This window comes from Aethalodelphis obliquidens, unplaced genomic scaffold, assembly GCF_003676395.1.
Source record: "Aethalodelphis obliquidens isolate GAN/ISIS:26980383/991018 unplaced genomic scaffold, ASM367639v1 scaffold17, whole genome shotgun sequence".
NCBI lineage: Eukaryota > Metazoa > Chordata > Mammalia > Artiodactyla > Delphinidae > Aethalodelphis > Aethalodelphis obliquidens.
In genome coordinates this window covers 7,732,753-7,758,762 of record NW_020837961.1, presented here as the reverse complement: position 1 = coordinate 7,758,762, position 26,010 = coordinate 7,732,753, and the positions used below count along the sequence as shown (strand labels likewise).

The 26,010-nt window shown below is 39.6% G+C and overlaps 1 protein-coding gene across 2 annotated transcripts in view; it reads left to right on the top strand.

Moving 5' to 3' along the window:
- FAM13A (family with sequence similarity 13 member A) overlaps positions 1 to 26,010 on the top strand; it is a 331,803-nt gene that overhangs the window by 98,896 nt on the left and 206,897 nt on the right. For both annotated transcript variants that reach the window (XM_027116910.1, XM_027116911.1), the window contains exon 5: positions 17,754 to 17,907. In XM_027116910.1, coding sequence (XP_026972711.1) covers positions 17,754 to 17,907 — 154 coding nt within the window. The remainder of the gene's footprint in view (positions 1 to 17,753; positions 17,908 to 26,010) is intronic.

Sequence of the window (26,010 nt, the reverse complement as noted above, 5' to 3'; positions counted from 1 at the left end):
TTTTTGTTGTTGTTGAGTTTTAGGAGTTCTCTATATATTCTGGTTATTAACTCCTTATCAGATACATGATTTACAAATATTTTCTCCCACTCTGGGTGTCTTTTTACTCTGTTGATAGTGTATTTTGGTGCACAAAATTTTTAAATTTTCATTAAGTCCAGTTTGTCTGTTATTCTCTTGTTGCCTGTGTCTCTGGCGTCATATCCAAGAAATCATTGCCAAATCCAATGTCATGAAGCTTTTGTCCTTTGTTTTCTTCCAAAAGTTTTATTGTTTTAGATCCTTGATCCATTTTGAGTTAATTTTTATATATGGTGCTGGGTAAGGGGCCAACTTCATTCTTTTGCATGTGGATATCCAGTTTTCCCAGTACCATTTGTTGAAAAGACTCTCCATTTCCCATTGAATTGTGTTGGCATCCTTGTCAAAAAACCATTTGAGCATATATGCTAGGGTTCATTTCTAGCTCTGTGTTCTATTGGTCTGTATGTCTGTCCTTATGCTAATACCACACTGTTTTGATTACTGTAGCCTTCAGTAAGTTAAGTGTGAGTCTTCTATTTTTCTTCTTTTTTTTTTGAGTTTGTTTAGGCTGTTAGGTGTCTCTTAAGATTCTGTATGAATTTTAGGATGGATTTTTCTATTTCTGTGAAAAATGCCATTGAAATTTTGATAAGTATTGCATCAAATCTGTAGGTTATTTTGGGTAGTAGTCACATTTTAACAATATTAAGCCTTCTAATCCATGAACATTTGGTATGTTTTCATTTATTTATGTCTTCTTTAATTTCTTTCACCAATGTTTTGTGGTTTTCATTGTATAAGTCTTTCACCTCCTTGGTAAATTTATTCTTAAGTATTTTATTCTGTTTGATGCTATTGTAAATGGAATTGTTTTTGTAATTTCCTTTTCACATTGTTCATTGTGTATAAAAATACAATTGAGTTTTGTGTGTTGACTTTGTATCCTGCTACTTTGCTGAATTCATTTGTTATACAGTTTTTTGTGTGATCTTTAGCATTTCCTTACATATATATATATTTTTTTTTACTGAAGTATAGTTGATTTACCATATTGTGTTAGTTTCAGGTGTCTAGCACAGTGATTCATTATTTTTGCGGATCATATTCCATTATAGCTTATTACAAGATAATGGGTATAATTCCCTGAGCTGTACAGTATATCCTTGTTGCTTATCTATTTTGTATACTGTTGTTTGTATCTGTTAATCCCATACCCCTAATTTGTTCCTGCACCTTCTCTCTCCCCTTTGGTAACCACAAGTTTATTTTCTATATTTGTAAGTCTGTTACTGTTTTGCATATACACTCATTTGTATTGTTTTTTTAGATTCCACATGTAAGTGATATACAGTATTTGTCTCTTCTGACTTGTTTTATTATGCATAATATTCTCTAGGTTCATCCAGGTTGCTGCATATGGCAGTATTTCATTGTTTTTTTAACGGCTGCATAATATTCCATTGTGTGTGTGTGTGTGTGTGTGTGTGTGTGTGTGTGTGTATTTGTTGATCATTTCAAAGAACCATCTTTTGGTTTCATTTACTTTTTTGTTTTTCTGTTCACTAGTTCATTTATCTCTGCTCCAACCTTTATTATTTCCTTCCTTCTGCTAGCTTTGGATTTTTTAAAAATTCTTTTTCTATTTCCTTAAGATGTAAAGTTAGGTTTTGGATTTGAGATCTTTTTTGTTTTTTAATGTGTTTATAACTATAAGCTTATTCCTTAGCTCCACTTTGCTATATCCCATAAGTTTTGGTTTGTTGTGGTTTATTTTCATTCATCTGTAAGTATCAATATTTTCTAATTTGCCTTGACAATTTTTCTTTGATCCATTGACTGCTTAAACACGTGTTATTTAATCCCACAATTTTGTGAATTTTCCAATTTTCTTAATGTTATTGATTTCTAACTTTGTCCCATTGTGGTCAGAAAAGATACATTGTATGATATCTGTCTTTTAAAATGTGTTGTGACTTAATTTGTGGCCTAACACATGGTCTATTCGGGGAAATGTCACATGTACCCTTGAGAAGAGTGGGCTTTCTGTTGTTGTTGGGTAGAATATTCTGTATATGTTGATGGATCTATTTGGTTTGTTGTATTTTAAGTCCTGTATTTCCTCATTTGTCTTCTCTCTGGTTGTTCTTCCTGTTGTTCTGTGTAGGGCATTGAACCCTCTCCAACTCCTGTTGAATGGTCTGTTTTTCCCTTCAGTTCTGTCCATTTGTTTTTCACATACTTTGATGGTCTGTCATTAGATACATAAATATTTGTAATTATAATATCTTCTTGCTGTATTGAAATTTTGATTAATATATGATGACCATCTTTGTCTCTTGAAACCTTTTTTGATTTAAAGTGTGTTACGTCTGATATTAGAATACCCAGCTCTGCTCTCTTTTGCTTACTATAAGAATGGAATATCTTTTTCCATCCTTTTACTTCTAACCTGTTTGTGTCTTTGAATCTCAAGTCTCTTGTAGATAGCATATGGTTGGATCATGTATTTTTATCCATTCTCTGTCTTTTGATTGGAGAGTTCAGTCCATTTACATTTAAAGTAATTACTGATAAGTAGGGTTTTCTGTTGGAGAGTTCAGTCCATTTACATTTAAAGTAATTACTGATAAGTAGGGATTTCTGTCATTGTGTTATTTGTTTTCTATATGCCTTATAGCTTTTTTCTTCTTCTAGTGTTATTGAGATGTAATTGACATATAGCACTGTACAAGTTTAAGGTGTACAGCATAATGGTTTGACTTATATACATCATGACTACCACAGTAAGTTTAGTGAACATCCATCATCTCATATAGGCACAAAGTAAAAGAAAAATAATTTTTTCCTTGTGATGAGAACTCTTAGGATTTATTCTGTTAAATATATTCTTATAAAACATACAGCAGTGTTAATATTTCTCATGTTGTACATTACATCCCAAGTACTTATGTATCTTATATAATTGGAAGCCTTATAGCTTCTTTGTAGCTCAGTTCCTGCATTAGTATTCTCTCTTGTGTTAAGTTGATTTTTTTGTACTGAAATGTTTAAATTCCTTTCTCATTTCCTTTTTTGTCCATTCTATGGCTATTTTCTTTGTGGTTACCATGGGGATTACATTTACTCTTCTAAAGTTTTAATACTCTAATTTGAATAAATACCAGCTTTACTCCAGTAGCATACAAAAACTTTGCTCCTTTACAGCTCCAGTTTTGGTGGAGTCTTCCGGGTTTTCTATATATGACATCATGTCATCTGCAAAGAGTGACAGTTTTACTTCATCTCTTCCAGTTTGAATGTCTTTTCTTTTCTTGCCTAATGGCTCTGGCTATGACTTCCAATACTATGTTGAATAAAAGTGTTGAGAGTGGGCATCCTTTCTTGTTCCTGTTATTACAGGAAAATCTTTCAGCTTTTCCCCATTGAGTATGATGTTAACTGCAGGCTTGTCATATATGGCAGCGGTCGCCAACCTTTTTGGCACCAGGGACCACTTTCGTGGAAGACAGTTTTTCCATGGACGGGGGGCTGGTGGTTCAGGAGGTAATGAGAATGATGGGGGGTGATGGGGAGCGGCAGATGAAACTTTGCTTACTCGCCCACTGCTCACCTCCTGCTGTGCGGCCCGGTTCCCAACAGGAACTGGGGTTTGGGGACCCCTGATATATGGCCTATATTGTGGTATGTTCCCTCTATACCCACTTTGATGTGAGCTTTTATTGTAAATTAATATTGAATTTTGTCAAATGCTTTTTCTGCATCTGTTGAAATGATCATATGATTTTTGTCTTTCATTCTGTTAATGACACATTATCACATTGATTTGCAGGTGTTGTACCATCTTTGCATCCCTAGACTAAATCCCATAGTGTATGATCCTTTTAATGTATTGTTGAATTTGGCTTGCTAGTATTTTGTTGAAGATTTTTGCATTTATGTTAATCAAGGATATTGGCCTGTAATTTGTTTTCTTGTAGTGTCCTTGTCTGGTTTTGATATTGGGGTTACTAATAATTCTTTTGAATCACTAGTCTCTTAGATTTGGAGCTACAAGTCAAAGTTATAGTACTACTGGCTTTTAAACTAATATTTTTTTTGTATTTTAAGTGTATTATTCTCTTAAATTAGGTAGAAAACAAAGTGTAGTTACCATTGTTACAGTAACACAAGTTTTTATAATTCCCCATGTATTTACCTTTATTGAAATATTTATTTCTCCATTCAGCTTCAGTTTACTGCCTATTGTCCTTTCATTTCACTGTGCAGGATTCCCTTGAGCATTTCTTGCAGGGCAGGGGTGTTGGTCACTGACTCCCTCAGCTTTTGTTTATCTGAGAATATCTTAATTTCTCCCTCACTTTTGAAGGACATTTTTGCCACAGATATAATTATTGGTTGACAGTTTCTCTCTTTTAGCATTTTGAGTATATCAGTCTCTGGCCTCCAAAGTTCTGATGAGAAATCTGTTGATAATCTAATTGAGGATCCCTTGTATGTGATGATTCACTTCTCTCTTTTCAAAGTTTGATTATAATGTGTCTTAGTGTAGGTCTTTGAGTCCTTTGAGCTTCTTGGATATTCATACTCATATCTTTCATCTTGAAGTTTTCATTAATTATTTTTTCAGATATTTTCTCTGCCCTTTTCTCTTTCTCTTCTCCTTCTGGGACTCTTATGATGTATAGGTTGGTACTTGCTGGTGTCCCACAGGTTCTGTTTGCTTTTCTTAGATCTTTTTTTCTTCCTTTTCCTCAGACTCAATAATTTCCACTGTCCTATCTTCATGTTCACTGATTCTTTCTTCTGCCTGCTGAAATCTGTCTTTGAATCCTTCCAGTGAATTTCTCATTGCAGTTACTGTACTTTTCATCTCCAGAATTTCTTTTGGCTTCCTTTTTGGGTTTTCTTTCTCTTTATTGATACTTCCATTTTGTTCACACATTATTTTCTTGACTTTTCGACATCTTCCTTTAGTTTTTTGAGCATCTTTAAGACATTTGTTTTAAAGTCTTTATCTAGTATATCTTCCATCAAATCTTTTTCTAGGACAGTTTCTGTTGATTTATTTTTTTCCCTGAATGAGCCATATTTTCCTGTCTCTGTATGCCTTGTGATTTTTTTGTTGAACAAAAGACATGTAAATCTAATAATGTAGTAACTCTGGAAATCAGATTTTCCTCCTTGCCTGGGGTATGCTGTTGATTGGTTTTGGTTTTGGTTTTTGATTTTGATTGTTGTAGACTTTTTTTGTACCAACATCAGCCTTAAGTATGAACTTAAGGTCTTCCCAGGTCTTTTTTGAGCCTTTCCCTGGACATGCACAGTCACTTTCTAATTTTCCCCATATATGCAGTTGTTTTTGAATGTCCTAGTCTTGAATGTCTGACTCCCAAAAGAGGAAAATGGAAAAAAGTCAAAGTGGCATAAAAAAGGGTGTCAGCCCTTTAAATCCCCAAGAAGTCACTTCAGCTAAGAGGGAGGGGCTTTCAACAAGGGAGGGAGGTGCAGCAGCAATGGCTGCCCACCTTTTTGCACCTGAGAAGCAGCAGTCAGCGTTCAGAGCACAGCTCCCCAATATTTGAAAGACAGGGTCCTTTTTGCTTATGCTGGCTCCCACAAGCTGTGTGCAAACTGCTCAAGGAACCTGAGAATAGCTTCCCTGCCACATGGCTGGGGTGGGGGATGAGTGGCTACTGTGCTAAGAGCTAAAATTGACCAAACTTAATCACGGCTTACTGTCTGAGCCTTCCCTGGATGTTACTGAGCTCCAAAATATTTAATCAGACAAATTCTGCTGGTGTAATTGTTACCTGGGTAGGGGGACAGATGTCTGGTGCTTCCTACTCCACTATCTTCCCAGAATCCTCTCCTTGCATTGTTTCTCATTTGTTTTGTCTTGGATATTTAAAAAGTGGTAAATTTAAAATTGACAAGCTTTTCTGAATGGAAATAACCCTATGGCAGAAAGTTATAATTGCCACAGCAATTTCCAGCAGACTGCTGCAGAATTGCTGCAAAAGGTCTTAAGTGATAGGATCCATGCATTCCTTAACTGAAGCTTTACCCTTACATCTGACTAAAGAAACATACTGTAATAAAAACGATTGAGAGTAAACGTATTATATAGAATACCTTGAATCTAATTTAGTTTCAGAATAAGGCAGAAGTGTCTACTTTGTTACAACAGATAGCTGGCAACATCTCAAAACTGGCTGTTATTCTGTGGTTTGAGAAAGGCATCCTTAGAGGTTGAAACTAAAGAGAGAAGTTATTTGCTGCAACACACGTAACATACATTGCTGGAACAAACATAGGATAACAACAATAGATGTTCTGGTTCAAACAGGAAGAAATTCAAGATAAAAAAATAAAGTCACTGGCTAGTGACATTTCTGATATCCAGCCCAGCAAATGTTGCAAATCTGTTGACTAGGTTTCAAAGCCTGGGAATACTTGTCCACGCTTTTCAACTTCACCCTCCTGGTTCTTGGTTCTGCCCTCTGAGTCATCCTTCATTTTTGATGGAAGGCAGCACATTTGCAGCTGAGTGGCTTTATCAGCCTGCTTTCTGCCAATAGAATTTTGGAAATCTAATGGCCTCCTTTCATTTTGTACCCTTGTTGTCCCTTGCATTCCAAGTTGGCAGTGTTTCTGCTGAAATAAATTTCTCAAAAACTTACTAGTCTTCTGTGAATTTCACTGGGATTCACTCCAGTAGAGAAAAAAGACACATCCCCTCAGATCTTTCCAAGATAATCCTTTCTGTAGTTCAGGCTCGTGCTAAAATGGCTGATGGGCAGTGCCTTTAAGTTCCTAGAGGCTCTCTGGTTTAAGTGAAAGGATCTGTGAGACACACCCTTAATCACCTGAAAGGGACCTTTGTCTAACTGCATAGTCTGAGGTTTTGATCTTTCTGTGGTTTTAGCAAAACGTTATATCATCACAGTCTCAACCTTTTCTATGGAGCATGCTTTCCTGACAGTGAATCTCTTAATTTCAGTGTCTTTTGCCATCTGTAGAGTCAACTTTTAAATCAAGTCCTATTTCCTGTTTACTTAAATTTTAACCTCAGTTTCTCTCTCTCTCTCCCCTTCCCTCCCTCTCCCTCTCTCCCTCCCTCTCTCTTCCCTCTCCTTTCCTCTGTCTCTCTCTGTCTCTCTCTGTCTCTGTCTCTGTCTCACTCTCAGCTTTTACCATAAGTGGCAAGGAGGAATCAGGTGGTACTTTCAAAATATTGCTTGGAAATTTCTTGCACTGTATATACAAGCTTGTTGCTTACACATGCTGCTTCCCACGTAATGCAGGATACAGTTTCACTAAGCTTTCTGCCAACAAAGCAAGGATCTCCCTTCCTCCAGTTTCCAATAACGTGTTTCTTATTTTCTTCTGTTACTGGGCACAATGCATCCATCACTTGGGGTGCTTCGCCAGATGAACACACCAAGTACTTTTGATTAAAGCAGAAGCATTTATTCCTTGCGACAAGTAAGGAGACAGGGGGATAGCTCTCAAAGCCTTGTCTCCCAGCACAGCAGGATCAGGGAAGTTTAAGCTATGGGTGCATGCATATTCCTGAAGGGGCAAATGTGATTTTCCATGTAGAGATGGAGTTCTAGATGGGCTTGCACAGTGCGACAACATGCTCAAACACAGTTGCAGGTTCAGAAATAGTGGCAATCCCCCACCCTTGGGGTGGAGATTTTAGCTTTAAAATGAGGCAAAGGTCACTCTAGGTTGACAAAATCCAGGTACCTTCCACTGTAGGGGGGTGTGGGTTCGATCCCTAGTTGAGGCCAAAAAAAAAAAGCATGTGCTTTAGACTGATGTGTACCTTTGGAATGGAACCTGGGAGTCATTATGACTGATTTATTATCTTTGCTGTGGTTACTTCTCCTTCCTGATAAGTCATTTGTTTCTGCATTCTTTGTTCTAAATACCGAGACCTATCCTTTGTTTCCACATGAAGACCCAGGAGGCCATAATTCATCTTTTTCCGAGTCATCGGTAAACAGGACACAAGAGAGTTCTAAAATTCATGCTCTGGGTCTCAACCTGTTTGTCTAGTGCATGTTACACCTTCTCTCATTGCCTATTATTTTCCTTCTGTAAGATATGACATACTCTGGTTTGACCTCACCCCTTCCTTATTACTGCCTGGCTAGCACTTCTGAGCTCTCACCAGCGGTGTCCTTTTTGGGGGGGGGGCGGGGGCACACTGCACGGCATGCAGGATCTTAGTTCCCCGACCAGGGATCAAATCCATGCCCCTTGCAGTGAAAGCGTGGATTCTTAACCACTGGACTGCCAGGGAAGTCCACCAGTGGTGTCCTTAAAATCCAGATGTCAACTAAAAATATGTTGAAGGCACTTTAGGCTTTCTCTGTCATGCTACCCAAATTCTTCCTGTCTCCTCTCACTGTCCAGTTCCAAAGACATTTCCACATTTTAGATATTTGTTAGAGCAGTAACCCATTTCCAGATACCAAACTCTGTATTAGTTTTCAGTTGTTGTGTAACAGATCACCACAAATGTAGTGCCTTAAAACAACAAAAGTTTGCTATATCATGCTGTCCATGGCTCAGGTGTCCAGGCACAACTTAGCTGGGTCCTCTGTCTCTGGTCTTACAAAGCTGAAATCAAGGTAACAGCTGGGCTGCATTTTCATAAGGAGGCTCAAGTTTGGAACAGAATCTGCTTTCAAGCTCATGAGAGTTGTTGGTAGACTCATTTCCTTGCAGGTGCATAAGACCCCAGCTTCTTACTGGCTGTGACCTAGAGGCCTCAGGTACACATTAGTCCCCTGCCATGTGGCGGTCTCATGGGTCCTCTCCAAACATGGCAGCTTATTTCATCAAGACCAGCAGCAGTATCCTCACTCCAGTCTGCTGAGATTATGTTATATTATATAAGACTCAAGCATGGGAGAGACATCATATAACCTTTGCCATATTCTCTTCATCAGAGGCAAGTCACAGGTTCTGCCTACCCCCGAGGTGAGTACAGGAGTGTGACTCATTGGGAGTCACCTTAGGATAGGTACCCCAAAGATGGTGTAGTAGGGTGAACAATGTCCCCCAGAGATATCAAGTTATAATCCTTGGAAACTGTAAATATTACCGTATTTGGTGAAAAAGGGGGACTTTACAGTTGTAATTAAGATAGAGATCTTCAGATAAAGGGATTGTCTTAGATTATTTCAGTGGGTACTAAATGCAATCACATGTATTCTTATAGGAAGGGGGCAGAAGGGGCTTGGACATGTACACAGAGGAGAAGGCCATGTGAACATGGAGTAGAGAGAAATTTAAGGTGTCGGCCTTGATTGAGGATTGAAGTGATGCAGCCACAGCTAAGTAATGCTGTCGCCGTAATCTCCCCCTTGAGCCTCTGTGGAGTGTGTGGCCTTTTGCTCACCTTAATTTCTGTTACTCTTCTGGCCTCCAGAACTGTGATAGAATAAATTTCTGTTTCAAGCCACCCAAGTTGTCCCAGTTTTGTTGCATCAGCCATAGGAAACGAATACAGATGGATATTCATTGATACATCATTGTTGCTTTTTTAATGGATTTCACTGATTACTCAGTCAGATTAAGTATCTTTTCATAAGAGTCTTGACTGTCCAAGTGTTTTCTTCTGAGTTTTTCAATTTGTCTTTTGTCTCTTTTTTTAAAAAAAAACAAAGATAAGAAAATTACTCAGTTTGTTATTGATTAGTAAACATACTGTAGATACTCAGATCACTAATGCTATGTCAGTTGTCCATGTTACTGAAGAGATATTTCTTTTCTTCCAATCTATATCTTGTCTTTCTACCTTATATAGAGTATCTTCTGCATTCAGAAGCTTTTTATACCGTTTCTTTTAAATTATGGAAACTTTTAAACATACCCAAAAGAAGAGAGACTAGTATAATGCATCTTCAATGTACATAATCTTCAACAATTATCAGCATTTTTTCCCAGAATTATTTATCTTTTCCTTTAGGTTGTGTGCCTTTTGTGCATTACCTAAGAAATCCTTAAATAAAGACTGTGTTGCTGTTATTTGTGTAACTGAGTATTTCTGTCATGGTAAAACACTCATTCTTTTTGTGATAACACTTGTTCTTTCTAGCTTTTTCTTTTTTTTTAACACTTTTATTGGAGTATAATTGCTTTACAATGGTGCATTCATTTCTGCTTTATAACAAAGTAAATCAGCTATACATATATATATATATATCCATCCCCATATCTCCTCTATCTTGCGTCTCCCTCCCACCCTCCCTATCCCACCCCTCTAGGTGGTCACAAAGCACCAAGCTGATCTCCCTGTGATACGAAATTGCTTCCCACTAGCTATCTATTTTACATTTGGTAGTGTATATATGTCCATGCCACTCTCTCACTTCATCCCAGTTTATCCTTCCCCGGCCCCATGTCCTCAAGTCCATTCTCTACATCTTTGTCTTTATTCCTGTCCTGCCCCTAGGTTCCTCAGAAACTTTTTTTTTTTTTTAGATTCCATATATATGTGTTAGCATATGGTATATGTTTTTCTCTTTCTGACTTCCTCCACTCTGTATGACAGACTCTAGGTCCATCCAGCTCACTACAAATTCAATTTTGTTTCTTTTTATGGCTGAGTAATATTCCATTGTATACATGTGCCACATCTTCTTTATCCATTCATCTGTCGATGGACACTTAGGTTGCTTCCATGTCCTGGCTATTGTACATAGAGCTGCAGTGAACATTGTGCTACATGACTCTTTTTGAATTATGGTTTTCTCAGGGTATATGCCCAGTAGTGGGATTGCTGGGTCATATGGTAGTTCTATTTGTAGTTTTTTAAGGAACCTCCATACTGTTCTCCATAGTGGCTGTATCAGTTTACATTACCACCAATAGTGCAAGAGGCTTCCCTTTTCTCCACACGCTCTTCAGCATTTATTGTTGGTAGATTTCTTGATGATGGCCATTCTGACTTGTGTGAGGTGACACTTCATTGTTGTTTTGATTTGCATCTCTCTAATGATTACTGATGTTGAGCATCCTTTCATGTGTCTGTTGGCAATCTATATATCTTCTTTGGAGAAATGTCTATTTTGGCCTTCTGCCAATTTTTGGATTGAATTGTTTGGTTTCTTTTGATATTGAGCTGTATGAGCTTCTTATAAATTTTGGAGATTAATCCTTTGCCAGTTGCTTCATTTGCAAATATTTTCTCCCAGTCTGAGGGTTGTCTTTTCGTCTTGTTTATGTGTTCCTTTGCTGTGCAAAAGCTATTAAGTTTCATTAGGTTCCATTTGTTTATTTTTGTTTTTATTTCCATTACTCTAGGAGGTGAGTCAAAAAGGATCTTGCTGTGATGTATGTCACAGTGTTCTGCCTATGTTTTCCTCTAAGAGTTTGATAGTGTCTGGCCTTACATTTAGGTCTTTAATCCACTTTGAGTTTATTTTTTTGTATGGTGTTAGGGAGCGTTCTAATTTTATTCTTTTACATGTAGCTGTCCAGTTTTCCCAGCACCACTTATTGAAGAGGCTGTCTTTTCTCCATTGTATATTCTTGCCTCCTTAATCAAAGATGAGGTGACCATATGTGTGTGGGTTTATCTCTGGGCTTTCTATCCTGTTCCATTGATCTATATTTCTGTTTTTGTGCCAGTACCATACTGTCTTGATTACTGTAGCTTTGCAGTATAGTCTGAAGTCAAGGAGCCTGATTCCTCCAGCTCCGTTTTTCTTCCTCAAGATTGCTTTGGCTATTTGGGGTCTTTTGTGTTTCCATACACATTGTGAAATTTTTTTTCTAGTTCTGTGAATAATAATGCCATTTGTAGTTTGATACAGATTGCATTTAATCTGTAGATTGCTTTGGGTAGTATAGTCATTTTCACAATGTTGATTCTTCCAATTCAAGAACATGGTATATCTCTCCATTTGTCTGTATCATCTTTAATTTCTTTCATCAGTGTCTTATAGTTTTCTACATACAGGTCTTTTGTCTCCTTAGGTAGGTTTATTCCTAGGTATTTTATTCTTTTTGTTGCAATGATAAATGAAAGTGTTTCCTTAATTTCGCCTTCAGATTTTCCATCATTAGTGTATAGGAATGCAAGAGATTTCTGTGCATTAATGTATCCTGCTACTTTACCAAATTCATTGCTTAGCTCAAGTAGTTTGCTGGTAGCATCTTTAGGATTCTCTATGTATAGTATTATGTCATCTGCAAACAGTGACAGCTTTACTTCTTCTTTTCCAATTTGGATTCCTTTTCTTTATTTTTCTTCTCTGATTGCTGTTGCTAAAACTTCCAAAACTATGTTGAATAATAGTGGTGAGAGTGGACAACGTTGTCGTCTTCCTGATCTTAGAGGCAGTGGTTTCAGTTTTTCACCATTGAGAGTGATGTTGGCTGTGGGTTTGTCATATATGGCCTTTATTATGTTGAAGTAAGTTCCCTCTATGCTTACTTTCTGGAGTGTTTTCATCATAAGTGGGTGTTGAATTTTGTCAAAAGCTTTTTCTCCATCTATTGAGATGATCATATGGTTTTTCTCCTTCAATTTGTTAATATGGTTTATCACTTTGATTAATTTCTGTGTATTGAAGAATTCTTGCATTCGTGGGGTAAACCCCAATTGACCGTGATATATGATCCTTGTAATGTGCTGTTGGATTCAGTTTTCTAGTATTTTGTTGAGAATTTTTGCATCTATGTTCATCAGTGATATTGGGCTGTAGTTTTCTTTCTTTGTGACATCTTTGTTTGGTTTTGGTATCAGGGTGATGGTGGCCTCGTAGAATGAGTTTGGCAGTGTTTCTCCCTCTGCTATATTTTGGAAAAGTTTGAGAAGGATAGGTGTTAGATCTTCTCCAAATGTTTGACAGAATCACCTGTGAAGCCATCTGGTCCTGGGCTTTTGTTTGTTGGAAGATTTTTAATCACAGTCTCAATTTCAGTGCTTGTGATTGGTCTGTTTACATTTTCTATATCTTCCTAGTTCAGTCTCAGAAGGTTGTACGTTTCTAAGAATTTGTCCATTTCTTTCAGGTTGTCCATTTTATTGGCATATAGTTGCTTGTAAGAATTTCTCATGATCCTTTGTATTTCTGCATTGCCTGTTGTTACTTCACCTTCTTCACTTGTAATTCCACTGATTTCAGTCTTCTCCGTTGTTTCTTGATGAGTCTGGCTAAAGGTTTCTTACCTTTGTTTATCTTCTCAAAGAACCAGCTTTTAGTATTATTCATCTTTGCTGTTGTTTTCTTCATTTATTTCGATCTGACCTTTATGATTTCTTTCCTTCTGCTAACTTTGGGGTTTTTTAGTTCTTCTTTCTCTAATTGCTTTAGGTGTAATGTTAGGTTGTTAATTTGAGATGTTTCTTGTTTCTTGAGGTAGGATTGTATTGCTATAAACTTCCCTCTTAGAACTGCTTTTGCTGCATCCCATAGGTTTTGGGTCATCATGTTTTCATTGTCATTTGTTCCTAGGTATTTTTTGATATTCTCTATGATTTCTTCAGTGATCTCTTGGTTATTTAGTAGTGTATTGTTTAGCCTCCATGTGTTTGTATTTTTTACAGACTTTTTCCTGTTACTGATGTCTGGTCTCCTAATGTTGTGGTCAGAAAAGATACTTGATAAGATTTCAATTTTGTTAAATTTACCAAGGCTTGATTTGTGACCCAAGATATGATCTATCCTGGAGAATGTTCCATGAGCACTTGAGAAGAAAGTGTATTCTGTTGTTTGTGGATGGAATGTCCTATAAATATCAATTAAGTCCATCTTGTTTAGTGTATCATTTAAAGCTTGTGTTTCCTTATTTATTTTCATTTTGGATGATCTGTCCATTGGTGAAAGTGGGGTGTTAAAGTCCCCTACTATGATTGTGTTACTGTCATTTTCCCCTTTTATGGCTGTTAGCATTTGCCATATGTATTGAGGTACTCCTATGTTGGGTGCATAAATATTTAAAATTGTTATATCGTCTTCTTGGATTGATCCCTTGATCGTTATGTAGTGTCCTTCTTTGTCTCTTGTATAGTCTATATTTTAAAGACCATTTTGTCTTTAAAACAAAATATGAGAATTGCTACTCCAGCTTTCTTTTGATTTCCATGTGCATGGAATATCTTTTTCCATCCCCTCACTTTCTGTCTGTATGTGTCCCTAGTTTTGAAGTGGGTCTCTGGTAGACTGCATATATATGGGTCTTGTTTTTTTATCCATTCAGCCAGTCTGTGTCTTTTGGTTGGAGCACTTAGTCCATTTACATTTAAGGTAGTTATCGATATGTATGTTCCTGTTACCATTTTTTAAATTGTTTTGGGTTTGTCATTGTAGGTCTTTTCCTTTTCTTGTGTTCCCTACCTAGAGAAGTTCCTATAGCATTTGTTTTAAAGCTGGTTTGTTGGTGCTGAATTCTCTTAGCTTCTGCTTGTCTGTAAAGGTTTAAATTTCTCCATCTAATCTGAATGAGATCCTTGCTGGGTAGTGTAATCTTGGTTGCAGGTTTTCCCCTTTCATCACTTTAAATTTGTCCTGCCACTCCCTTCTGGCTTGCAGAGTTTCTGCTGGAAGATCAGCTGTTAAGCTTATGGCAATTACCTTGTATGTTATTTTTCCCTTGCTGCTTTTAATAATTTTTCTTCGTATTAGATTTTTGATAGTTTGATTAATATGTGTCTTGGCATGTCTCTCCTTGGATTTATCCTGTATGGGACTCTCTGCACTTCCTGGACCTGATTGACTATTTCCTTTCCCATATCAGGGAAGTTTTCAACTATAATTTCTTCAAATATTTTCTGTCCCTTTTCCTCTTCTTCTTCTGGGGCCCCTAGAATTCGAATGTTGGTGCGTTTAATGTTGTCCCAGAGGTCTCTGAGACTGTCCTCAATTCTTTTCATTCTTTTTTCTTCATTCTGCTCTGCAGTAGTTATTTCCACTATTTTATCTTCCAGGTCACTTATCCGTTCTTCTGCCTCAGTTATTCTGCTATTGATTCCTTCTAGAGAATTTTTAAGTTAATTTATTGTGTTGTTCATCATTGTTTGTTTGCTCTTTAGTTCTTCTAGGTTCTTGTTAAATGTTTCTTGCATTTTCTCTATTCTATTTCCAAGATTTTGGATCATCTTTACTATCAGTACTCTGAATTCTTTTTCAGGTAGACTGCCTGTATCCTCTTCATTTGTTTGGTCTGATGGGGTTTTACCTTGTTCCTTCATCAGCTGTGTGTTTCTCTGTGTTCTCATTTTGCTTAACTTAGTGTGTTTGGGGTCTCCTTTTTGCAGGCTGCAAGTTCGTAGTTCCCGTTGTTTTTGGTATCTCCCCCTTAGTGGCTAAGGTTGGTTCAGTGGGTTGTGTAGGCTTCCTGGTGGAGGGGACTTGTGCTTGTGTTCTGGTGGATGAGGCTGGATCTTGTCTTTCTGGTGGGGAGGATCACATCTGGTGGTATGTTTTGGGGTGTCTGTGGCCTTATTATGATTTTAGGCAACCTCTGTGCTAATGGGTGGGGTTGAGGTGCTGTCTTGCTCATTGTTTAGCATAGGGTGTCCAGCACTGTAGCTTGCTGGTTGTTGAGTGGAGCTGGGTCTTAGTGTTGAGCTGGATATCTCTGGGAGAGCTTTCACTGTTTGATATTACGTGGAGCCGGGAGGTCTCTGGTGGACCAGTGTCCTGATCTTGGCTCTCCCAACTCAGAGGCACAGGCCTGACACCCGGCTGAAGACCCTGTCAGCCACATGGCTCAGAAGAAAAGGGAGGAAAAAGGAAAGAAAGAAAAATAAAAACTAAATATTATTAAAAATTAAAAGAAATTTTTAAGTAGTAAAGTAAAGGAAAGAAAAAGAGAGCCACCAAACCAAAAAACAAATCCACCAATGATAACAAGCGCTAAAAACTCTACTAAAGAAAAGAAAAGAAAAAGGACAGACAGAACCCTAGGACAAATAGTAAAAGCAAAGCTGTACAGACAAAATTACACAAAGAAGCATACACATACACACTCACAAAAAGAGAAATAGGTGAATTATATATACATATCTATATATTAAAAGAAAAAAAGGAAGAGAGCAACCAGATCAATAACCAAATCTACCAATGATGATAAACTCTAAATACTAAACTAAGGTAAACGTAAGACTAGAAACAAATTAGATGCCAAAAGGAAACCCCAAGTCTACAGTTGCTCCCAAAGTCCACCTCCTGAATTTGGGTTGCCTCGTTGTCTATTCATGTATTCCACAGATGCAGGGTACATGAAGTTGATTGTGGAGATTTAATCCGCTGCTGCTGAGGCTGTTGGGAGAGATTTCCCTTTCTCTTCTTTGTTCTGACAGTTCCCAGGGGCTCAGCTTTGGATTTGGCCCCGCCTCTGCGTGTAGGTCGCCGGAGGGCGTCTGTTCTTTGCTCAGACAGGACGGGGTGAAAGGAGCTGCTGATTCGGGGGCTCTGGCTCACTCAGGCCGGTGGGAGGGAGGGGCACGGAGGGCGGGGCGAGCCTGCAGCGGCAGAGGCCGGCGTGACGTTGCACCAGTGTAAGGCGCGTCGTGTGTTCTCCCGGGGAAGTTGTCCTTGGATCCCGGGACCCTGGCAGTGGCGGGCTGCACAGGCTCTTGGAAGGGGGTTGTGGATAGTGACCTGTGCTCCCACACAGGCTTCTTGGTGGCGGCAGCAGCAGTCTTAGCGTCTCATGCCCGTCTCTGGGGTCCGTGCTGTTAGCCGCGACTCGCGCCCATGTGTGGAGATCCTTTAAGCAGCACTCTTAATCCCCTCTCCTCGCGCACCAGGAAACAGAGGCAAGAAAAAGTCTCTCGCCTCTTCGGCAGGTCCAGACTTTTCCCCGGACTCCCTCCCGGCTAGCCGTGGCGCATTAACCCCCTGCAGGCTGTGCTCACGCCGCCAACCCCAGTCCTCTCCTGGTGCTCCAACCGAAGCCCGAGCCTCAGCTCCCAGCCCCGCCCGCCCCGGCAGGTGAGCAGACAAGCCTCTCGGCTGGTGAGTGCCTTCGGCACCAATCCTCTGTGCGGGAATCTCCCCGCTTTGCCCTCCGCACCCCTGTGGCTGCGCTGTCCTCCGCGGCTTCGAAGCTTCCCCCCTCCACCACCCTAAGTCTCCGCCCGCGAAGGGGCTTCTAGTGTGTGGAAACTTTTCCTCCTTCACAGCTCCCCCCCGCAACTGGTGCGGGTCCCGTCCCTATTCTTTTGTCTCTGTGTTTTATTTTATCTTTCGCGCTACCCAGGTACGTGGTGAGTTTCTTGCCTTTTGGGAGGTCTGAGGTCTTCTGCCAGCGTTCAGTAGGTGTTCTGTAGGAGCTGTTCCACGTGTAGACGTATTTCTGATGTATTTGTGGGGAGGAAGGTGACCTCCGTGTCTTACTCCTCTGCCATCTTGAAGGTCTCTCTCTAGCTTTTACTTTTTTATAAATGTTACTTTATATGCAGCACTTTTAATATGTATAAAGCATTATCGATTGCACTCGTGTTAACCTGTGCCCTCTTCCTGAGCAACATGTACTTTTCTTATTCAGCACAAGTTATTAATTCAGATCTTGGGAACTTGCCAGTTGTCCCAGCAACATCCTGTGTGTCACCATAGAACTTACTTAAAATCCTGTGTGTATTTATAGGAAGGCTGATCCATCGTTCAGGAAAGGTCAAAGTATAAACCTGAGTCGGCTGTGCTGCCAGTTGTGTTTTTACAAAGTAATTCCTCTCAATTTTTTCCCCTTATTTCTAGTGTGTCTCCTGGGCTTGAAGGCATGAAAGAGCAAGACCTCTGCAACAAGATAATGGCTAAAATATTAGAAAATTATAATACCCTGTTTGAAGTGGAGTATGTAGAAAATGATACCCAGAGGTGTGAAAACCGAGCGAGGCTCATCATAGTAAAAGTAAGTAACTTTGGTGTTTAATTTTCAGTATTGCTGTATTTTTAATGGAAGGTATTTTATTCAATCATTCTCTGTTATAAATATTCCTTATGGATATACCTTCAGATTAGTATTTCTACGTTGAATTCTTTTTACGAAATCTATTCTTTGTATCAAGTGTTTGTTAAACTGATACATATTCTTCTAAGATTGGAGAATGATTGTGGATTGATGTTTCCTTACTGCTATAAAATCATCTCAAAAGCACTTACATGAGCCCAGAGGTATGGTCAGTTGGGTGCACCTGGTGTTAATAGCAGGGATACGTGCTGAGGTCTGTGTCCAGCAGTGTTAGGTTACCAAGTAGACTGTGGATTCCTGCAGACAGTATTACTATGTCTTTTTGTCTCCTTTGTTCCTGGCACGCTTCCAAGTTCAACTTGCGACTGTAAGTCCCATATATGTGGTCCTTGGTAACTGCCACCAGTAAAGGAGGCTAGTTTTAAAACCTATAGAGGAATCTTGACAATACTATCTAAATCTTTTTATCATTGGCTGATAATTTATAACATATCTTTTACACATTAGGTTAATGCATGTCGTTCTCTAAAGATCTACAACTGAGAGTCAGAGGATAAACATCCAAAGCCAGTCCTTCAGGTAGGGACTAGAGGGAAGGCGTCTTATTTCTTTCTCATTCATATTGAGGTGAATCTTGATGGAACTGATATGGGAGGTTCCTTCAGGAGGTTTCCTGAGACTTATCACATTGACAGACCACACTACACTCTTGTTGGTTCATATGGCATTTGGTTTGGGCACTGAAGGGCTGTTTTCATTTCTTCTTCCAGTTGAGGCATGACTTTGAAGAAGAAATGAAAGGTAAGCGCTATCGTGTAGCACCCAACCAAAACGGCAAAGACCGAAATGAGGTTTTCTTAACTAGGGCTCATGTGTGAATACAACAGACTCCCTATAGGGGACAGCGTACTATGAGAGGAATGCATTTGACAAGAATCTTGCCAACCTGATAAAGAGAACTTTAAACTGAACTCTGAGGAAAAGGAAGAACAATGCTCAGATAAAATGAGCTACTTTGGAGAATATCAAGTGTAGCATAAAGTGGAGGTAATGTGGTAGCTGAGAAAATATCAGTGATTCACAAGAGAGTATTAAAACAAAGTAACTTGTATCAGTTTTTCTATGAAAAATTAAAATAATTTTCTAAATAGAAAAAAATCTACCTTAAATATGTTTATCTGACTCCTATAGTGCTTTGCAAAGGGTCTCTTTTTAAAAATATTAAAAAGTGACTGACTTTGTTTCCGCTATATCACGGATAAACACTTTTTAACACGTATACGTTTTAACGAGGGCTGATAAGATAATATGGTAAACCTAGAATAGAATGAAACTAGATAAATATCATCTCCTAAGCAAGACAAACTTGCTGAGATACAAATAATCACTAGAATACACCAACAGGAGCTTACATGCTGTACAAATAAACACCTGTTGAGATCTGTGGAAGCGTGCCCTGCATGGAAATCCTTGAGCTACTAGGTTTAAGCATGAGAGTACAAGATACGTAAACTGAAAACACTGAGGGAGTCAAATGCAGATGTCTTAGGTGGATGAATATGACTGCTACTCTCATAATGCAAGTTTCAAATCTGGCCTAGAGGCAGATAAATGTCCTCATTGGGAACTCCATGTCTATACTCTGAAGCATCATTCTGTTAAAGCAGAATACTTAATGCGGTTTTCTTTTTTTGTGTGTGGTACGCGGGCCTCTCACTGCTGTGGCCTCTCCCGTTGCGGAGCACAGGCTCCAGACGCGCAGGCTCAGCGGCCATGGCTCACGGGCCCAACTGCTCCACGGCATGTGGGATCTTCCCGGACCGGGGCACGAACCCGTGTCCCCCGCATTGGCAGGCGGACTCTCAACCACTGCGCCACCAGGGAAGCCCTTAATGTGGTTTTTTTTACTGATCTTGCTGATAGTCTTACCTCTGAGATGGTAAATAATGCAACAAGGAAGCATGGTTTTCTGGACCTAATTATAACCAATAGGGATTGAATGGAAGTTATGGAAATTAGTTTAATGGGATGTACCAGGGCCATTTTAAGATCCATAACAATAAAGAATGTGCTAGCCATGGTTAGATATGTAAACCTGGACATTGTTTAGAAAGCAGATTTTTCTAAAATTCCTAAGATCATAGAAACATTAGAGATAAGCCAAAAGGAAGCTGGATTGAAAAGGGATTGGGAGGTTCACTATGATATCATTAACATACTGAAAAATAGGAAGAGTGGAAGAGCAGCTAAGAAAAACAAGGTGTCATTCTTGTGAGCTCAGCTTTTAGAAGGATGTATACAAAAAGAGTCAACAGGCACAGAAGAAGTGATAAATACACTACAGTGACAGAGACTCAAAATATCTGAGCTGAGAATAATCTGAGGCTCGTAAAACGTACTGAGACAGAGAAAAGGGCTTTTAAAGGGAAAAAGTACTAAACCTATCCACTGACACACCTCTGTGTGCCCCCGTGTAGGAGCCCAAGTGTTGGATGACATTCTCATGATACCCTTGTGGGCTAAATGAAAATTGGGGACCCAGACAAATACAGATTTGGTTGCATTTGGACCAGGATGAAGGACTTTGACCAGAGTGTTGGAACATAGATTGCTGTTCAGTTCAGGGGAGGTCTCTACATTTGTTTGTGTCATTCTCAGGATTTTAATCATTGGCTTGAACGAGCACATACTTAGCACTGTTGTGAGGGAAATAAAGCTGGAAGAATAGATCAGATACTGGATGGCTGGATACGTAGACCAACAAAATGGTGTGTGTGTATATAGCCCTTTCCCTATTCTTTCTTGCTGTAAAAAACCCCCCAAAACCCAGTTGTATTTGGGTCTGCAGCAGTGTGCTTAGGTCAGACGGGCCCCAACAGATGGATGAGTCATAAATGGTCAATAATACTATCCTCTTTAGTCAGTGATTGACGTAAAGGTCGGCTGTGACCCAGTTCGGGCCAAGGAGATGTAAGGGAAAGTGTGCTGGGGGCAGAGGGCTCTGGGAAATATTTTCATTCCTGATTACCAAAAAGAGAATGATTTAAGAGATCAGAGCTGTGGTTGGCACAGGGTGGCAGCAGTGGTGATGACTGACGAAGAAAGTACCCCAGGGAGCCCTCTGGGGTGATGAAAATGTTCTCAATAGGGAAGTGGGTTATATGGGTGTATGCATTTCTCAAAACTCTTTCAACTGTACACTAAAATTTATGCATTTTACTGTATGTAAATTATTATTTAAATTTTAATAAAAAAGAGAGTAGGCCTCTGGGTCAACATGCCCCTGCTCCCATCCTGCTATCAGATGTTGTCATATGAAAGCAGAATGCGGGGCGCCGCCACCATCACCTTTTGCCCTTGATGAATGTACCGCTGACACACTGAGGTTGGCAGCTAAAGGAGGAAGAAGACTCAATTCCTCATCGTTGCTCATCTGCTGAGCCAACCCTCAACACACATACCTCTGGACTTATAGTTATGAGAGGGAAACAAATGTCATCATAGGATAAACTACTTTTAGTGCAGTAGTCTGTTTCTTGCAACAAAAGCATCACGTCTGATGGAATCAGTATAATTGGAAAGTCCTCTACTTAGGTCCATGGTCAAGAGAAGACCAAAATTAATTCATAATAGTTCAATTAAAATATGCATGGATTTTAGTTAACTTCTAACACAGTGTGAAATGTCAGTGTGATGTGACTGCCAAAAAAACAAACTGATTGATTCACTGAGTAATATTTAGAATAAAGAATGTATGTCTCCCTGCACTTGGTGTAGATCAGGCAGCATCTGTAGCATTAGATCTGATTCTGACTGAGTACTACGTTCACCCTCTCCTGACAGTCACCACTGGTCGTCACTTATTCTCACTAAATATGTATCTGCCTGGGTAACTGTCTTTTACTTCAGTTCCCATACTGCTGATGACTTCTAACTCATAACTCCTCGCCTCAACCTACTGGCAGAGCAATAGAGCCATATTTCTCACTACCCATGAAAAACCATGTGGTGCCTGAAATTGCTCACGCTCACAACATCATCACCAAAACTTTGTCTACGTTCTACCCTCTCCAACCTTAGTTTGCCGGCCACCGGTCTGCCAAGCTGGAAGCCTTAGTTTGCCCTTAACTCCTCCACCTTTACCATTCCCGCTGGGACTCACGTTCTGCCTTAGACATCGCTCTTGAAACGGGTGTCTTGTGTCCACCCCACCCCCCAATGCTTTAGATTAGGCCCTTATGACAGCCACACAATTTCAAGCTGTTCTCCCACCTCTAGACTCACCCTCTCTCCATCTCCTTTCTACCAGTGATAGAATGATGTTCCCCCAAAACAAACCTGATCATAGCATAGTCTTGACTCAAGTAAGCAAACCGTTTGCTGTTATTGTTTTGCTCTCCCCCACTTTTGCTGACAATATACAATCAAAACTTATTTTCTTGGAATTTAGGCCCTTTATGCTCTGTCCACAAGCCAAACTTTCCCCATTACATGCTTGAATAAATTTTGAATTGTTCTTATCTTCCTATTTCTCTGGCCTGTCTTCCATCTCCTTTGAGGTCTCTTCCTTCTGAGTCAGATTTAAACATTATTTCCTGGGTTCATTCTTAGGCCTTCAGTCTAGAGCTCTCCTTGGCAAACCCTACATCTATATCTAACTACCTAATGCTCACCTGTACCTGCATGTCCTGTGGATTGTCTCATCATCTTTCCTTGCCCTTGAAGATCACCTGTTCATTCTGCTGCTTAAGTATCTCATAAATCTCTCCCACCCTCACTGGTGCTTCCTCATAGCCTCTCATCCAGGCAGGAGAATTCTACACCTGGCCCATTATCACATGTACCTGGTGACCCAGACGGAGTCAGAACACTCAAGGCAGGGCTCTAAAACCTGTATTTTAAAAGGCTTCCTTGGAGATTGGTTCAAGATGGTGGAGTAGAAGGACATGCTCTCACTCCCTCTTTCGAGAACACCAGAATCACAACTAACTGCTGAACAGTCATCAACAGGAAGACACTGGAACTCACCATAAAGCCACCCCACATGCAAAGACAAAGAAGCCGCAATGAGATGGTAGGAGCGGTGCTATCACAATAAAATCAAATCCCATAACTGCTGGGTGGGTGACTCACAAACAGGAGAACACTTATACCACAGAAATCCACCCAGTGGAGTGAAGGTTCTGAGCCACACGTCAGGCTCCCCAACCTGGGGGTCTGACAACAGGAGGAGGAATTCCTAGGGAATCAGACTTTGAAGGCTAGCGGGATTTGATTGCAGGACTTCGGCAGGACTGGGGGAAACAGAGACTCCACTCTTGGAGGGCACACACAAAGTAGTGTGCACATGGGGACCCAGGGGAAGGAGCAGTGACCCCATAGGAGACCGAACCAGACCTACCTGCTAGTGTTGGAGGGTCTCCTGCAGAAGCAGGGTGCAGCTGTTGCTCACCATGGGGACAAGGACACTGGCAGCAGAAGTTCTGGGAAGTACACCTTGGTGTGAGCCCTCCCAGAGTCTGCCATTAGCCCCACCAAAGAGCCCAGGTATGCTCCAGTGTTGGGTTGCCTCAGGCCAAACAACCAACGGGGAGGGAACCCAGCCCCACCATCAGCAGACAAGCCGATTAAAGTTTTACTGAGCTCTGCCCACCAGAGCAACAGCCAGCTCTACCCACCACCATTCCCTCCCATCAGGAAGCTTCCACAAGCCTCTTAGATAGCCTCATCCACCAGAGGGCAGACAGCATGAAGCAAGAAGAACCACAGTCCTGCAGCCGTGGAGCAAAAACCACATTCACTGAAAAATAGACAAGATGAAAAGGTAGAGGGCTATGTACCAGATGAAGGAACAAGATACAACCCCAGAAAAACAACTAAGTGAAGTGGAGATAGGCAACCTTCCATAAAAAGAATTCAGAATAATGATGGTGAAGATGAGTCAGGACCTCGGAAAAAGAATGGAGGCAAAGATTGAGAAGATGAAAGAAATGTTTAACAAAGACCTAGAAGAATTAAAGAACAAACAAACAGAGATGAACAATACAATAACTGAAAAAAAAAAAAACTACCCTAGAAGGAATCAATAGCAGAATAACTGAGGCAGAAAAATGGATAACTGACCTGGAAGACAGAATGGTGGAATTCACTGCTGCAGAACAGAATAAAGTAAAAAGAATGAAAAGAAATGAACACAGCCTAAGAGACCTCTGGGACAACATTAAACACACCAATATTCACATTATAGGGGTCCCAGAAGGAGAACAGAGAGATAAAGGACCTGAGAAAATATTTGAAGAGATTATAGTCAAAAACTTCCCTAACGTGGGAAAGAAAATAGCCACCCAAGTCCAGGAAGCCCAGAGAGTCCCATACTGGATAAACCCAAGGAGAAACACGCCAAGACACGTAGTAATCAAACTGGCAAAAATTAAAGACAAAGAAAAAGTATTGAAAGCAGCAAGGGAAAAATGAAAAATAACATACAAGGGAACTCCCATAAGGTTAACACCTGATTTCTCAGCAGAAACTCTACAAGCCAGAAGGGAGTGGCATGATATACTTAAAGCGATGAAAGGGAAGAACCTACAACCAAGATTACTCTACCCAGCAAGGTTCTCATTCAGATTCCATGGAGAAATCAAAAGCTTTACAGACAAGCAAAAGCTAAGTGAATTCAGCACCACCAAACCAGCTGTACAACAAATGCTACAGGAACTTCTCTAAGTGGGAAACACAAGAGAAGCAAAGGACCTACAAAAACAAACCCAAAACAATTAAGAAAATGGTCATAGGAACATACATATCGATAATTACCTTAAACGCGAATGGATTAAATGCTCCAACCAAAACACACAGGCTCGCTGAATGGATACAAAAACAAGACCCATATATATGCTGTCTACAAGAGACCCACTTCAGACCTAGGGACACAGAGACTGAAAGTGAAGGGATGGAAAAAGATATTCCATACAAATGGAAATCAAAAGAAAGCTGGAGTAGCATTACTCATATCAGACAAAATAGACTTGAAAATAAGGAATGTTACAAGAGACAATGAAGGACACTACATAATGATCAAGGGATGAATCCAAGAAGAAGATATAACAATTGTAAATATATATGCACTCCAACATAGGAGCACCTCAGTACATAAGGCAAATGCTAATAGCTATAAAAGAGGAAATCAACAGTACCACAATAATAGTGGGGGACTTTAACACCTCACTTACACCAATGGACAGATCATGCAAACAGAAAATTAATAAGGAAACAAGCTTTAAATGACACAATAGACCAGATAGATTTAATTGATATTTATAGGACATTCCATCCCCAAACAGCAGATTACACTTTCTTCTCAAGTGTGCACAGAACATTCTCCAGGATAGATCACATCTTGGGTCACATATCAAGCCTCAGTAAACTGAAGAAAATTGAAATCATACCAAGCATCTTTTCTGACCACAACGCTATGAGATTAGAAATGAATTACAGGGAAAAAAACATAAAAAACAAACACACATGGAGGTTAAACAATAAATAACCAAGAGATCGCCAAAGAAATCAAAGAGGAAATTAAAAAATACCTAGAGACAAATGACAATGAAAACACGATGATCCAAAACCTATGGGATGCAGCAAAAGCAGTTCTAAGAGGGAAGTTTTTAGCAATACAAGCTTACCTCAAGAAACAAGAAAAATCTCAAATTAACAATCTAACCTTACACCTAAAGGAACTAGAGAAAGAAGAACAGACAAAACCCAAAGTTAGCAGAAGGAAATAAATCATAAAGATCAGAGCAGAAATAAATGAAACAGAAACAAAGAAAACAATAGCAAGGATCAATAAAGTAAAAGCTGGTTCTTTGAGAAGATAAACAAAATTGATAAACCATTAGCCAGACTCATCAAGAAAAAGAAGGAGAGGACTCAAGTCAATAAAAGTAGAAATGAAAAAGGAGAAGTTACAACAGACACTGCAGAAATACAAAGCATCCTAAGAGACTACTACAAGCAACTCTATGCCAATAAAATGGACAA